General features: G+C 39.9%; 1 protein-coding gene across 1 annotated transcript in view; it reads right to left on the bottom strand.

The window, feature by feature from the left end:
* Positions 1 to 16,742, bottom strand: part of Cubn (cubilin) — a 263,953-nt gene that overhangs the window by 20,928 nt on the left and 226,283 nt on the right. The window contains exons 58-60 of the mRNA XM_010607108.3: positions 14,933 to 15,065; positions 13,171 to 13,388; positions 405 to 613 (exon numbers count right to left, since the gene is read on the bottom strand). Of these exons, the coding sequence (XP_010605410.1) occupies positions 405 to 613; positions 13,171 to 13,388; positions 14,933 to 15,065 (560 nt within the window). The remainder of the gene's footprint in view (positions 1 to 404; positions 614 to 13,170; positions 13,389 to 14,932; positions 15,066 to 16,742) is intronic.

The following is a 16,742-nucleotide window of genomic DNA, read 5'->3' as shown; positions in this document are numbered from 1 at the left end:
TAATATGAAAAACCAGTCTACATAAACTTAATAAATGGACAAGTTGAGGGTGATTATTCTTGACAGACTTGTCATTTATTTTAGGATTTGCCAGAGGTCCTTTGAGTACCTCTCTCCATACAACCAGTCTTTTCACAGATGACCTTTTGACAAGGCATCAAGGAAGTACACCCTGAATCTTAAAGTTAATTTAGGAGCCACACAATTTTTGAGTTATCTATATGGAAGAGTAGCTTGATGCGAGAAAATGCCCTCAGCAATATTATACGTTGCATCATTGAAGAATACATTGTTATAAAAAGCAACAGTACTCACCATTTCCAAGGCTTCTTATTATGTTACGGCCTGGAATACACTATGTTAACCTGGGGCTGGTAGTTCCTGTTTTAATCCAACAATCTTACCTTCACATAATCATACGCGCAGCTCCGCACAGAAGTTTCGTCCTCCAGAAGGAACGTGCTGAAGGTGAGTTTTATTACTTTGTTCACAGGCGCAGTGATGAACCATACGCAGTTCAAGCGCGCGTCGTAGTGTCCATTTGAATCCCAATCAGGAGAGACAAAGGTACTGTTGGAAACTGTCAGGTAACCCCCACATCCGTGCTGCGGTCCTGTCAACACAGAGACACATCGCTATGTGGACAGAGCAGCAGCAGTGTTAGCACAGATGAGGAGGGCATAGTTTCTATTTTCTGTCGCACTTTATGGACGCTTTCCACGGTGCACCCAGGAGCACCCGCAGGCTCGAGCAGGACTTATTTCCACCTCGCCTTGGCCCTCCCTTCCTTCCCTCTCCACTCCCCTCCCAACCTGCGTCACTTCCTTATCACTCACAGATAATTACCTAGAAGAGAGAGGAGCCACATTTGGCCCTATGTGCAGTTTTGGAACTGCTCATGTGATTTTATTGAAGGCTTTCCAACCTTGAAAATCCAATTTTATACGAAATCAAGTATTTTGCATCATAAAACTGGCGGAAAGAGTGAGTATATTTTACCTCTATCTTCCGCTTTTATGAACACTGCCAGCCTGAAAACTGAGTTTATGAAGATTTACCCAAACCCTCCAAGAAAACTGGCTCCCAGCAAAGTTTTTATTCAAATTGTTTGATAGAAAGTGGCCAAGAAGAATTTAACATTCCAGTCTGGCTTGTGGTACATTATACCTTAGATCTGATTTTTTTTTTTTTCCTTTCCAGAATCAGAGGAGGGAGAAAACTGAAGAAGAAGAAGAACTTTACAGGACACAAGCGTCTACTTTGAACTACAAAAATTTGTAATGCAGAATGAAAATATGAAAGGGAGCCAAGAATCTGCTAAAGATAATCAAACGGCCTACGATGGAAGGGTATGGAACAAATCCTCAGATTACTGGACTCCATTTTTTCCTTTCCACAGTCTCAGCAGGTGTCTCTGAAATGAGGTAGAAAGAAGAGCTTATAAACAGTTAAAAAAAAAACAGAAAAAAGTAAGCTCAAAACAGACAGAGTAGGAATGGGGGTTAAATTGGTGCTCAAAGTAATTCATGCCCATTCTGCTTTCACTGTGCGTGTCTTGAGGCCATTACTGATTCCAAAGTCAAATCCCGAGGCCTGGAGCCTATCACCACCTCAGGCCAAGTGTTTATCAGGCAACAGTCGAGGATCCTCTCCACATGAGGGGATGCTGTGTTGCTGCACTTGGATCTTGGCAGCAAGTATGCACTGTAAACACTGTCAAACCTCAAGTCTGACCTGAGAGCCAACGGGCAGCAAATGTGCAGAGCCTCCACTGGGTTTTGGAACAGCTCGTGTTCAGCACATTTTGGCAACAGCAAATGAACACACACACACACACACAAATACCTGGTCTGACTCATCAAACTGGAGAAGACCACAAAGCTTAATTCATATTCGTATACACATGGAGGAAAGAAGACATAGGACTAACATTATCTTTGGGTGAGCCTGCCAAGAAAGTCAAATAACTGAAGAAAAAATGTTATTTGAGCAGATGTTTTAGGGTGCAGGAAATGTAATCTCCCTAAGTCCTTCAAGTTAGGGTTTAAACATAATAAAACTGCTCTGCGCTTCGGATCCTCTCACGACAAAATGGAAATGTAAGTATACACTGCAGAAATATAAAGATCAATATTAAGAAAAGGAAGGTGTAGCCAAAAAAGTGCTATCGCCACATTGCTATGTTGGTATTTTAATGGTAGCAGGATATAAAGGGAAGAAAAGAGGAGTCTGTGACTATAAAAATGAATCCATATATCCTGAGTCCCATCCCCAGTATCAAAAAAATAAAATAAAATAAAAATAAAAATAAATTTTAAAAATGGGTCCATATATAAAATGTGTGTACGTGTCTGTATGGATGTTTTGAAATTGCCCTTTTTAATGGCATGACACATTCTAACCTTGATACGTGGAGCACTGTAAATCCATCATCTTGCCCACTGGGCACATTTTTCTGCCATCCAGACAGGTCTCATCCATCAGCACCTGCCTTCATCGGTTAGGCTGTGTCAGAGTCCGTCTCCAGTGACACACCTTGTGCCTGAGAACAAATGTCACTCTAACCTCCTTCTCTAAATTGGAAACATTTCAGTCAAAAGAGCTGTTTCTTTGGAGAAAGAAAATGTTTTGGCTGGAGAACTACTGGAATCAGATCCATACTAAGCAGTGAGATCCAGGTCCAGATCGGCCTAATTAAAAATCAGTAACTGAATCTCAAATTATTTCCCTTCAATGATTAAACTTCAGAGTGAAGCACAATCCAGCCTTCATCTGATAAAGGCAGAAGTATTATCTAAAAGAAAACATCTTGAAAGCTTTAGGGGAGTGAAGTTATTTTGAGAACTGACATTTTTGCGGCTGACACTGCATGTAGCTGACATTTTACCGAGCTTTGTGGGGTGACATCTCCACGTGTGTGCAGGTCAGTACTACGAGGTGGTGATGCTCAGCGGGACCCACGGATAAGCAGTGGCCTCTGTGGCTACAGGCTATAGCTGAGGACGCAGCAGAAAGGCCCTGGATACAGAGTCCAAATACATCAGGGACCTGGGAGCACACCGTGATAGCTTCACCACAACCTCTCAGGGTTGTGGGCCAGAGCTTCATAAGTCTTGCTTTCAGTAAACCTTACTTCACTTTCAAACCTGTGGTACACAGTTGCTCCAAAGCACTGAGTTCATTTGAAAAATTCAACTAGTTTCCATAACCCTGTGTTGGCTTTTTCTTCAAAGGTAAAATTTATTATTCTCCCTAGCCTCAAATATGTGCAATACTTTAGGAAAACGTTCATGTAACACAAGAAAAAAATCTGAATTGTGTGCATAATGCTGTGTGTCATTTCTTTGTTTTGTTTAATAACTTCACACAACTGGACTCACTTTAGAGACCCTAATTTGAAATCCAGCCTACTTTACCTTTGGGCATTTAGACTGGTAGTGTTTGGGAAGCACACCATTAAAATATTAAAAGAAAGGAAAAGTACTAAAAAAAATAGTTAATTTCAGCAGCTAGTCAGTAGCGATATTCAAAAGAAAAAGAACAACAGAAAGTACAGGCGCCTGACTTACAATGGTTCAGCTCATGACTTTCAGACTTTAAGGTGGTACGAAGGCTATACACATTCTGTAATATCTACACTTGGAAAGTTGAATTTGAATCTTTTTCCTGAGCTACTGACACATGTTATACAATCCTCTCTGTGAGGCTGGCTGCAGTTCCCAGGCAGTCTCACTATGTCACGGGTGAACCACTGATGGTCTACACTGCAGTAAACCCACTGCTAGTCAAAGAGTATCTCCAAAAGGACGTAGGGAAAGGAGAGTTTCATTGTTTTCTCTTAGCTTATTTTGTGCTATTTATATATCATTGAAAAGATCCTATGTATGCAGTGAGTCCCAAGGAATTTAATGAGAACCATTCTTTCCAATTTTGAAACTTAAAAAAAAAAAATGATGAAGCCGAAAGTTGTCTGTCCTCTCCAAATTGATACATACCATAATGTTAAAAAGGATTTAACAAAATCTAACACACATGCCTACTAAAACCTTTCTTCAGTTTAGAAATAAAAGGAAAATTTCTCAATTTGATAAGTGCATCTACAAAAACTTACAGCTAGAATTATACTTCATGGTAGGAAACTAAAGACTCTTTCCCTAAAATTAGGAACAAGATAAGGATACCTCTTTTTTACCACTATGAGTCAGCACAGTATTAAAATTCTTACCAGTAATGGTCAAGATAAAATAATAAAATAATATAAAGACTGGAAAGGAAAAACCAATACTGTCACTACCTGTAGATGAAGGATTGATGTAGAAGGTTCCGAGGAATCTATAGAAATATTCTTAGAAGTAATGAGTTCTGTAAAACCTCAGGACATGAGACATTTTATAAAAATCAATAACAGTGAAAATGTGGACACCAAAACTGAAAACACAATGCCGGCTATAATCAAATACTTAGGTGTATATTTAAGGGAGCTTACAAGAGGATCAATGTACTGAAAATTACAAAATGATGAAAGAAATCACAGAAGACCTAAACAAACTGACAGATATCTATGTATTCATGGGTTGGAAAATCATCATAGTTAATCTTTCTATTCTCTCCACATCATGCATGAGTTTAATATCAAAACCATAGCACAAAACAGTTATTTTATTTTATTTTTATTATTATTTTTTGTACCAGGGATCAAACTCAGGTCCTTGCGCTTGTGAGGAAGGCGGCGGAACCACTGAGCTAAATCCCCGGCCCTAAAATAGTTATTTTAAAATGTATGTGGAATGGCACAGGACTTCAAATAACTAAAACAACCTTGACAATGAAAAATAATGTGGGAGAATCACTCTACCTGAGTGCAAGGCTCACCCTGTGGCTATGGTAATCGAGACACCGCGATAATGGTGCAGAGTTAGGTATACAGATCAACGGAACAGAATAAAGAACGCAGAAACAGACCCAGACAAATATTCCCCTTATTTTTTTTACACCAGTGCTAAAAGCAATTCAACGATGTGATGCTCCAAAGCGTATACTCTTAACATGATGTTATAATCCACAGTGAATTCAGAACTCACACTATCTATAAGGTTCCTGTGCCTTTCACACAATTCTATTAAAAGCTTTTTAAATTTTGAATTTACAATTACGTCTTGATATCTCTCCTTGAATGAGCCTATTAAGGATCTGAACTTGCTGGATTCACCTGTACCTCCTCAAAGGAAGGCTCATTACCTGTTAGGAGCTGGTGAATACTGTTGAATAAACAGTGAAAGAATAAATAGGAAATATAAATAGTTCTTCTTAGATGAATCTTGTGTTCTAGTCTGTTTATAAGAGAATCATTTTAATTAAATCTACTTTTGATTTATAAAGTTGCTATATTATAAGCATACATATGTGTGCACGTGTGTGTACGTGTGCGGTGAATGCTGCCGCTGAGTGCCACCCAACGGAAAGGCAGGTTGGTAAAAGCATTACAATCCACATCCACCTTATTCACTAGATCTGGCATTGTGCAACTTCTGGATCTTCCCCAAAGTCAAGATAGCCACGAAAGGTAAAGGTTCTGAATTGATTCCGGGCATCAAGGCAGCCACAAGACAGCGACTAAGACACCCAGCAAGGAGGACTTCCAGAACTGCTTCAGAAAATGGCAAAAACGACGGGACACGTTGTTGTAACTGAGGGTATCTCGAGGCAGATTACTGGCAGTGTGCCTTTTACTATCATAAACTTTAAAAGAATCGGAACATCCATAGTAGTTTTCGATCGTAATATATTTGTATAGGTAGATGTAAACAAAGTAGCTTTTCAGTGCCTAAATATTAGGTCCTCGCCTAATACTCGGGTCCTTGGGCTTGCAAGGCGGCCCACCGAACCGCTGAGCTAAATCTCTGGCCCTATATTAGCCTATTTTGAAAGCTAATTTATTTGGCTTTTATGACATATTTGATTCATTAGGCAGAGATTCAGAAGAATAACAATAAACGTTTCACCAAAAGATCTGAAACCTTGTCCAAGGGGGTAGCTTTATAATAGGAAAAATTTTCTTTAGCTAAAAGTTTCTGACAATAAATGATGTTAAGTCTGTTACTTTAGAAAATTTAATCTGAGTATTAGATTTCATTAACTTGTGAAATTTGTGTGAACACTACTTCAAAGAAATATGACTTTGGGCCGGGGATTTAGCTCAGTGGTTCTACCACTTGCCTCGCAGCACAAGGACCTGAGTTTGATCCCCAGTACCAAAAGAGAGAGAGAGAGAGAGAGAGAGAGAGAGAGAGAGAGAGAGAGAGAGAGAAATACGACTTTACTTAAAATACTGACAATTGCAAAATCAAAAGTTATCCAACGTCTTGACAATACATTTTTGATAATAGTCAGGTCTACTTAGTGGTCACATGTTTTACATTTTGAAATAAAAAAGAGGTGGAATTTACAAAATCAGGCCAAGTATTCACTATTGTTAAATAATTTAAACAAGGAAATGGAACGGTTTATCGTTGCTATTGATGTGTTAGTGTGCACACTGTGTTACTGCTACTTCCACTGTTATTACTCGGCTGGTAGCACTACTTAACAGGGACAGGGATTATTTTCCTATGTCTGAAGAACTGCTAAATGAGCCTGAAAAGTCATCTGATTTCTTTGCGACTCGGTTCCCCAATGTGCAAACGGAGCGATGTGACCAGTACATTACACCACTGGAATAAGTTGCCGCACTGTGTTGGTAAGGGGTTTTGCTATGTTGGAGGTGATAGTCTGGAGGCACAGAGTTTTTTTGCCATGCAGAGGCCTGTTACCCTGATGTTCCAACCCAATGTTACTCCCAACAGCTGTGCTAGCTCTGTACCACCATGCTACACAAAGCCAGCAAGACCGATGTATCATTTGTCTGTCAACAATGCCATGATGATAGTAGGGTTTTGCACATATGTGTGCATTATATGCACACTATATATTTATTTTATTTATAAAGATATACTTGTATTACAATACATAGCTATGAAACTATAGACTTATAAGCAAACTATTATTTAAATATTTGATAACTATATTATGAGGAGCGTGTAAATGTTATAAAATATACCTATGTGGATATAAATAGGAAAAGGTTGCATACTAGTCATATTATAAATAGGACATGTACTGTAAATACATAATTATTCTACCACAGACACTGTCATTTATATAAAATAGTTTTTCCTTTTTTGTTGTTTTTTGCAGTACTGAGGGGATTGAACCCAGGGCCTTTGCACTGAGCTACATTCCCAGCCCTTTCTGCTTTTTAAATTTTGAGACAAGGTCTAAGCTGCCCAAGTTACTAAGTTGCCTGAGCTGGGTTTGAACTCAAAATCCTTCTACTGCAGCTTCTCAGAGTGTTCTTCCTTTTTTATGGGAAGGAGGAAGCATACCGAATGCTATAGTAACAATTATTAATTATACCACCGGGACTCAGCACAAATAGTGCACTGTGCTTACAAAGCAGGTGGTGTTAAATAAGATGAAGCACACGGAGAGAAACAGCTCTGCTCTGAAGGGAAAGGAAAGCCGTAACTCCTCACGTTTCAGGAAACGAGTCCCCGTGGTCTCTTCTCATCCCTGGGTCTTTTTATTGATTGCTCTAAAGACAAAACAGGCTGATAAGGAAAAGCGTGAGCTTGCAGACAAGTCAAACCTGGGTCAAGGCTTGTTGTTGTTTTTTTGTTTTTTTTTTAACCTTTCCGAATCCCTCGACCACAAACAAATTGCTTCATACCTTAAATTCTTATTTCCTTCTACGTAAGATGGTCACCTCCTGCCTCCTGGGCCAGTTGTAAGGAGTGGATGCTTGTGCTACAGATGGCACGGAGGTGACAGCTGGTGCCAGGCATTCCTTATTATTGTGTCCCAGGACTTGGTGACAGGCCTTTGCCTGACAGTGAGCAGAACATAAAGTGACTGCACAAAGTTAACAGACTTTTCATGTGTCAGAACAAAGAGAAAGACAGAGTTCCATAATGCTAACCTTGTTTTATTTCTCAAAAATTCCTTTATAACAAAAGAGAACGTTAACGTTGTTACTGCTGACTGAATGGATTTTGATTTTATGTTTCTGGGAATACTGCATCAATGCCAAGCTAGTCTGAGTAAAAAAGATCAGCATTTTAGGGAACCTATGGATACAAAAGATTTAACCCAAAACACCCAGCTTTCCAAGACAAAACTGGATGGCATTTTGAGAAGGGCTGGTGTGGCTTAGTCATGCAGAATAATTGCTTCTCAGCTCCTGTTCCCTGGAGTGCTTTTCAAACTGTTATCTTATATTCTGCCATTAACTCCGTTTTATCACTCAGCTTTGTGTCCACCACGCCTTCTGGTTTATTTTCCCGAGGACAACCTGACCCTTCCAGACCCGGGGCAGCAATCTGGTCTTCCTCAGGGACATAGACTCTGATATTAGAGTATGTTTATTAAAAACCTCCCCTTCCTTCTCGTTGATTTGGAAGGTAACTCCAGTCTACTTCCTTTTGTGAGGGTTTGGTGAACTAAGCATTTGTTGGTTTCCTTAACCCATTCTCACATTTTAAACTAAGCGGAAAAACCTTTTCAATAAAACCCACACAGAGCAACCTACAGATAACTTTGTCTCTGGCATCACGCCTCAAGGGAAGTCGAATCAAAAGTGAAAGTCACCAGGCTATGAAAGGGCAGAAATAAGCTTAGTCCAGTTTTCTTTAAACAGGTTTACAGTTTCAGCTCATCTCATTGTCAGACTTCATCAGAGAGAGCAAAGAGCATTAAGAAAGCAGACAAATAACATCCCTTCATTACTTTTGACTAATACTCTTATTGTTGCTAACCTGAGAGTTACGTGAGCGTGATTTATCAAATTATTTGGTGATAATTAACCACCTCATTTCACTTATGTTTCCAAAAGTCATGGGGATTAGGAGTTTATACCAGGCTGCTAAGAGAAGTCTATAGACATACATACATACGTACATGTTTTGAAGTTTGTTCTTATCTTGTTTAGCTAAGGAATTTCAGAACTCCTCTCAAAGATTAGACTTAACACTAAAACTGTGAAATTTAAATTGTACTGGAAGCTGAAGTCTGACAATGATGCGTTAGGTTTTCTCATTGTTGAGACCATGTTTTTCATATTTGTGGCCACACACTCTTCAGCTTTCTGTCTTTTCTTTCCTCTTCTTATACTGTAAGCTCTTGGAAGTGAGCCCTTTGAACTCCCTCCACTTATACCTACCTCTCCAACTCTTTTCCTTTATTATGTTTGAGAGATATTTTCCAGAGGTAAGGTGACAGGCAGAAATCCAGAGACTAAAAGCACACATGACCCAAATAATGAGTCTGATCCATTATCCTGGTCTGAATGAAAGTTATTCAATTTCCTTATCTATGTAAGAGCTCCACCATATGAACTGTGATTAAATTTTAAGAATGAGTTAAACCTCGATATGATATAATATATACAATATATATGTATTATAATACAATATCCTTTTGAAGCAGGCATGGTTAATTCATTTATTCTTTAATTTACTCATACGGCCTATATAGATGGAGTAAAAATTATACATGACGTATCTGCAGGACCTCAGGATTTAATCAGAATTCAGTTTTTGATTTCAGATATAAGTTGTAAAATGTACTTTAGGACTTAATGGTCAAGTGTCAGGGCAAAGTGTAAAGTGAGAAGGAAGAAGAAGTCACTGTAGCCTGAAATGCTCTTGAGGAGACTGAGTGACAGTCCCAGCCACCACCACCCCAAGTACCCTCTGCCTTTGGGGTGGGTCAATCCTAGGAGCCTTATAAAACATTGGGACTTTACTATTACTTTCCAACAAAGAATCTTCCTCTTGACAGCCGAGTACTTTATAGGAATTATCTACAGAAAGTGCTAATATTATAGACAGAAAGTGGTAATATTTCAAATGAATCTGTGTTAGTGGATAAAACAATGAGCACAGAAACGTTACAGGACTCGAAGCCATATCACCAAACATGACATTTTCAATGAGATGGAGAACAGCCACCTGAAGCCTGGTCTACTCCTCTTCCCAACTGGCTACATTTCTACCTCTGTCAGACTATGATTAATTCTGTCCTTGTTAGACCTGCGTGTTGCTATTTTTGCTTTGTTTCATAGCAAAGGCTTTGAGTCTGACCTTAAAGCCATCTCACTCATTGTCCGTGTGACAGCCTGACAGAGGAAGACAGTAGACACCCTCGTCCTCAGTGTATAAACTGGGGTGATGGGGGTGCCGAGGGCTTTGGGTCAAGTCTTCACCACTGATGTCACATGTTCCTGATATGGGTGCCTTCTCCAGGGACAGGACCTGGTCTTTCCAGGATAGGGATTCCTGCAGGGGGGCACCCCTCACTCTCTCCTCGGCAGCTCACTGATTTAAATGCTAAAAACATATTTGAGCCAAGTGCATTTTTCTACGCTGAAATTTTGCTGAAGTGCTACAGGATGCATTATTTTAGAGAAAAATGAAATGACAATGGCACTATACAGTAAATGCATGTAGTGAAGACTAACGGAGCAACGCTCTGGCAGGCGACCAATGTAATAACAAGAAGTTGAGGCTGTGATGCTTAAAAACACCTTTGCAAATGTGAAGTGCTTCATCTGAGACACATAAGCCACGTCACAGCCAAAGCAGACCCTGCTAGTAAGCAAAGGCTGAAACTAGACTAGCAGAAGTTACTAGAATCAAGGATGCTTCTAAGCATCAGTTCTGCCCTATAGAGCAGGCTGCTCCAGCCAAATCTACAGAACCAAGGGTTAAACTTATGGGACTGCAGAGCCACTGGCGATCTAATAACAGCCACGAACTGGTCCAGAGAAACACTCAGATTCAGAGATAATTTCAGAGTTTTGGAGAGCCCTGAAGCTCAGTATGATCAATCGCTGGTTGTCAGTCGTTTGGGGTTGATTATCTATGTAGTGCTGATGTACAGGGGAAACACGAGAAGGCGAATTTATCTTATGGTCATACATTAGCTTTTGAGCATTGCTTGCTTAGCTTCCCCTCAACTTATGCCCTACACTTGGGCTCAGACAGCAGAAATCCCATGAGAGGAAGAGTCTCAACTTCACTACATATTTAGTGATTCACAAGCAGGGGATATTTCTCTCCCATTCTTTAAGACCCGCCAGCAATTCAAATGTATAAGGAGAAATTTATCTAATAGTCACCTAATTATGTAAAACGGAGTCTCCTGGATTCTGGAAAATTAAAGCAGATATACATAAATTATCGCCAAGAATATAATCTAAGCAGAAACGTTGCAAGACTGTACTTTACGAATTTAGTTAACACACAACTAACTGAAAATGTCAGACTACAAAGGCCTTCTTTTCACACTGATTATTACTCAGTGAAGATGTCATTTTTCAGGCAAACTTAAGCGTCAGAAATGAAAATTCTCTGCCAGATCCACAAATTCAGTTTCTCTCCCCAGATAGGAAACACAGGGAAGGTTCCAACGGATAGGACAGAGGAACATGGTGTATGCTACTAGCCCACTCGGAGTCTCTAAAAATCCAGATCTGTAACCAAGAGATTTCTAGAATCCCTAGAATTAAAGCTACTTTGGTTGCTGCTTCTCTTTTCCTCACCACAAACAGTGACATAAAAACAAATGTGAAAGTTATTTAGACTATTCAGAAAACTTATATGCATGAGCTTGAAAAACTTCAAAAAACTACACAAAAAATGTAATATGTAGGTTTTCATTAAAACCTTATCAGGAAAGATCAAATTTGTAAAGTCTTTCCAAGTGGCTGATGTCATTTTTACAGAAGATAAAGAGGCAAAAGTCCTCCTCAGGGAACACCGTGGTAGCACAAGGCTGGCAAGCAATGAAATTCCATTTCTGCACTCTCCACTTGAACCTTTTCTCTACTGAGACCAGAGGAAAACAGTAATTTACTGTAAGTGTTCAATGACTCATGCAGGACAATGGCCCTGACAGTGTACAATTTTTCCCTCTGTGTTTCTTCAGTTCAGTAAAATCACAGTAAGTCTAAAAACGTCTCCTTTGTAGCTCAGAAGGCCATATTAATTTAATAAGGCTCAAGAATCCCTAGTAACTTAGGGAGCTTTGGGCAGACAGCAGTGGTGTGGACAGTTTCCAGACAGCTATTCCAATGAGCGCAGATTAGGACAAAGAAAATTTAAAAGTAGGTAGTAGCAGAACAAATGCAAATATACTATACCATCTGATTCTAAAGTCTGTGCTAAAGGCAAGAATGGATGAGCTCTTTCATGCACAAAAAAATCTCCCAAGAAAAGTTAATTTCTTCACAGAATAGTTTTCTGTGTTTTGTATCGACTACACCATTTTATTTAGGCCACACATTCTCTCTGTCCATGTGACTTACTTTCACGTTCTTGTTGAGATAGCTAAGGAGGGTAGGTGGTAAAGTGATTTTCTGACACAGTTGTTGAGGTGTCTGAAGTTTAGGGGGAGCCTCGGAAGCATACATGCCTGGTTACTTCTTCAAGAAATGCACACAAGAGAACATGTCAACTGTAAAGAAGTTTCAGCTAAATTCCGCTTTTATCTCCGAGAGATGAGGATTATTCAAACACCATGGGGCGGGGGACACACAGAGAATTGGAAAGGTGAGTCAGAATCATAATTGTAAGAAAGAGCTCAGATCCTTCTGAGTCTTCAGCGTGTGAGATTTGTTTGGGGAGCTGTTCAATTTTAGAACATTAATCACATTGATATTCAAATGGATGAATCAAAACATCCTCTGGAGTAAAATATAAATTATGCCATTGATGCTATTAGTATAATTAAACACAGAACTGATTGCCTTTTATTTTAAATGGTTTGAACTTCTGAGCTAATCTGGTGTAGATAATTATCTCTCCCATGCAGTAGGAATAAACTGGGGTGTTATTTTCAATTTGAACTCACACCTAGCTTTACTTGCCACTACTGTGTCCTGCCCAAACTGCTCTGCAAGCTTCAGCAACCTTTTCGGTATTTCCATTTCAATATTGGACACGTCCTCCAGCTTAAAATACCAGACACTATAACATTTCTCCCTCGTGTCTTAGACTAAGGTACCACCACCCAACAAGTTACCCACGGGACCTCATCCACCACTTATATCCTCATTTTCATGACCTAAATTCTTACCTAATGTCTGATGGAAATCAGTCCTCCAGCCTCTTGCCGTCTGAACAGAATCAGTCTTGAACACCAGAAGCATGCTATTACTGCTGCTCTTAATAACGGGAGGAAGCTTGGAACCACAGAATTTGCCAAGAAGGGGATCACTGATGTTAGACCCATCATAAATTGCCAGGAAGTCATTGGAGCAGAAGGCGGAGGGAGCCACATCAAAATTATGGAACCTGTGAAATATATTTTGTTAATATTGATGCTCTCCTTTGAATGCCTATTGAATTCCTTGGTTATTGTGATTAAACACACACACAAGGCAAAAACTGAAAGCAGAACATCTAAGCTTTACTTGGTAGTAAATATTATATGTAAGACACTACCTCAGTGATGAGTTCAAAAGTTTAGCTAACATATTCTGAGTAACTACATACTGTATACCAAAAACTGCCATAGGAGCTGATCATGTAAAGTCGAATGCGATACAGTCCAATGCGTCAACAAATCAGCAGTTTATGACATGTTCAAGTCTACTCGAGACCATGTTTTGACAAGCTGAACTCATTTATACCTCCAAAATATGGCACTTGTTCCTCCCTTGTTATTTTGTGAGATAAAGTGGCACTATTACCCATTTCTTACTTGTGGGAAGAATGTTAGAATAATAGCACGGAAGAAAGGCTGGTTTTAGAATTATAGCTTCACCCTTGGGCTGACAGCCTCATTTTTCTCTTTTAAAATGAGAGTTCATAGCAAAACTGACTGCAACAATACGGGAAAACCAACCTATGGTATCTAGCGCGAGTAGATGATAACTTTAAAAGCAGGACTATGAGAGAACGTGCTTCCTATGAAAGATACGGACATATAAAACTAGTGGCAGAAAAAAAAAATGAACAAAACCATGCTGGGTCTTAAGTGACTGGTGTGACAGCTAACTTACATCTCTCTCTGAATGCTCTGCCAAGTGTCGTGTGTCACTGAGACACAAGGGTTAGAAATGTGCCGTTTAGGCCAAAGCAGTCTTGACCCCCATCTCCCTGGAGAACAGGGAGCTGCATCCCCTTCATCCCTCTCATCTGGATCACAAAGAATTAGAGGGAGAATTTACCAAGGGTGCAACGTATCTCTACGGCCCCGGTTCACAGGTGCTCTGATGCATGGCTGAAAGTCAGTTTCTCAGCAGAGAATTTATCTTGGAGAGATGGCATGGGGAAATAACTGGGTCATGGATATTGGAGGACACTACACCCAGATTGAGACTGCGACTTGTCATGTAAGCGTGTGCTACTTTAGAAGGGATGGGACCCTCCCTGAGCCCCAGCTTTCTCGTTGGTAAAAGGGGAGGTACACGCACACCTCGCAGGGCTGTTTAAGGGCAGCAGACGACAAGGAAGGAAAGTGTTCCTCAAAGCATAATAAATGCCCAAAAGTGCTGATTGTTTCCTCTAGCCCTGGCTACCCTCTCTGATCTTCAGATGGGCTTAGAACCTGATAACCTGGCATACGAAGCCCCCTTTCATGGCTGGCAAGTTATAGCTTTGTAGGGGGCGGGAAGCCTGCTTTCCCATTCATCACCCTTGGCTTGCATGCGGGGAGGAGGATTTCCCAGGTTCTCCTGACATGCAGGAGTCCCTCCCCACCCTTCCTTTGAGTTGCCTTCTAGAACACTGCAGGAAGGAATCAGGGCTCTCCGTCAGTAAAGGAACAGCTTCTCTGCGAACAAACAAAGCTGAAAGTATTTTTTTTTTTTTCTGAGAAAAGAAATTGGCCTCACTTGAGAAGAACCACTCTGTCGTTGTTTCTGACGAAGATCTTATACAGGCAGTAGATGTTGTTTGGGTATTTGTTCTCTGAGGAGGAAGGACTCGTGATGATCCCCGTGGACGAGTTGTACATCCCACCACAGGCTGCAAAGGAAGGTGCAGAGAACAGTCACCAGTCACAGTAAGGAATTGAAGTGTTAAGATGTTTTATATTGTTGTGCATTTTCCCCTAGGAGAGATAATAATTATTCTTCTTAAAGTAGCTTAAATCCTCTTCATTATGCTTTTAAATAATTTTGATTTTTCCACTGGGGAAAACACAGGAGACAGTAAAGGAGTAAAAACCGGATGACTATTGTAAGGCACATTTAGAAAGAAGTACCTGTCAAATTAGCAAGCAGGGTGAAAATAAGGAGGAAGAGCATTTCACATGTGTGGTGTAACTGCCCTACCCACTATTTAACTGACAGATTGACAGAGAGGTGATGGCAATAACTGGACGTTTAGGCATGTTCTGGAAAAAACTTCAGCCTAGAAATCTTTAAAAAAAATAGATTCATGGGTCTTCAGTTTAGAGCAGAATGTTATACACATACACAAGTATGTGGCCTCGGAAAGTTTATCAGTGCCTGAATACCTTCCATCTTCAAACACTGTCAAGTCGCAGAGTCCAGATCAACAGTGTCCTGTAAATGAGGCTTAGGCGCCAGATACACTGAAACTTGGATACTGTGTTTAGGAAAAGGAGAGGTTAAAGAGCAGTAGAATGCAAAGCAGGGGTTTAACTCTCCAAAGCAGCGGTTGTTCAAAAGAAGACAATACATATATTCTCCTTTTCATTCAACAAGACAAGAGGGAAGAGATATTAATCTCTGAGCCTATCTCAGTGGTGCCAGGAGGCCTACAAAACCACACAGAAGTGTACTTTACAAATGACAGCCTTCGGGATTCAGATAGCAGCCAATGTGAACAAATTATGAAGGCCCCTTTCCCAAGCGAATGGACATTTTTAGTCTTCCATGTGGATGGAACAGTAATTTATTTGAAGGGAAGCTATTTACCTTTCTGACATTAGCAATGGACAAAATAAAGCAAGGAAAGATTTTGCAAGCTGTAGGTCTGATTCACTGAAGTGGGCAAACACTGTCGGCGACCAGCTGATCAGAAGGGGAAAAGACACTCAAGATAGGGAAATAATCCTATGGTTTTCTCTGTACTTACAGAGGCCTTTAGCCAGCCTGTTGCCACGGGCTTGTCTTTTCCCTTTTCCTTTGTTAGAGAAAATTTTAAACTATAACATAGTTGAATATATCAACATTTTCTTTGCCTTTAGGGCTTGTGCACTTCGTGTGTCATTTTAAAAAATCCTTTCTTACCAGAAGATCCATACAGATATTCTCTTATATTTCATCTAGATTGACAAAGTAGTATTTTACATACTAACAAAGTGACTCAGGGAATAAAAGAGGCATCTAGAAAATTTAGAATAATTCAAACCTAAGACATCATATAATGAGTGAAAAGTAAGACAGCAAGAATTATCACTTTAACTTAAATCACAAAGGAAACCTCAATCCCCCGTTTCATTTTGAAAGAGGAGTTCTAGCCAGAATTCATAAAAATGTCTCTTTTTAAGAAAGAATGTCTCGACATTTGTGCACTACATACCTAACTGATCATTTTTTTCCCTTAAAATTTCTGAATCTTTAAGTCGGTGATTACTGAATCACAGTGAAAATTTGCTGTGTAAATTGCTCAAAAAAGAAAAAGAAGGAGGGGGAGGAAGAGGAAGGGGAAGAAGATGAGGAGGGGGAGGGGGAG

The sequence above is a fragment of the Fukomys damarensis genome, unplaced genomic scaffold (genome assembly GCF_012274545.1).
Source record: "Fukomys damarensis isolate Sample0158 unplaced genomic scaffold, DMR_v1.0_HiC HiC_scaffold_37, whole genome shotgun sequence".
Classification (NCBI taxonomy): Eukaryota; Metazoa; Chordata; class Mammalia; order Rodentia; family Bathyergidae; genus Fukomys; species Fukomys damarensis.
Note: the sequence above shows the minus strand (reverse complement) of the source record. Positions and strands in the feature narration are given on the sequence as shown.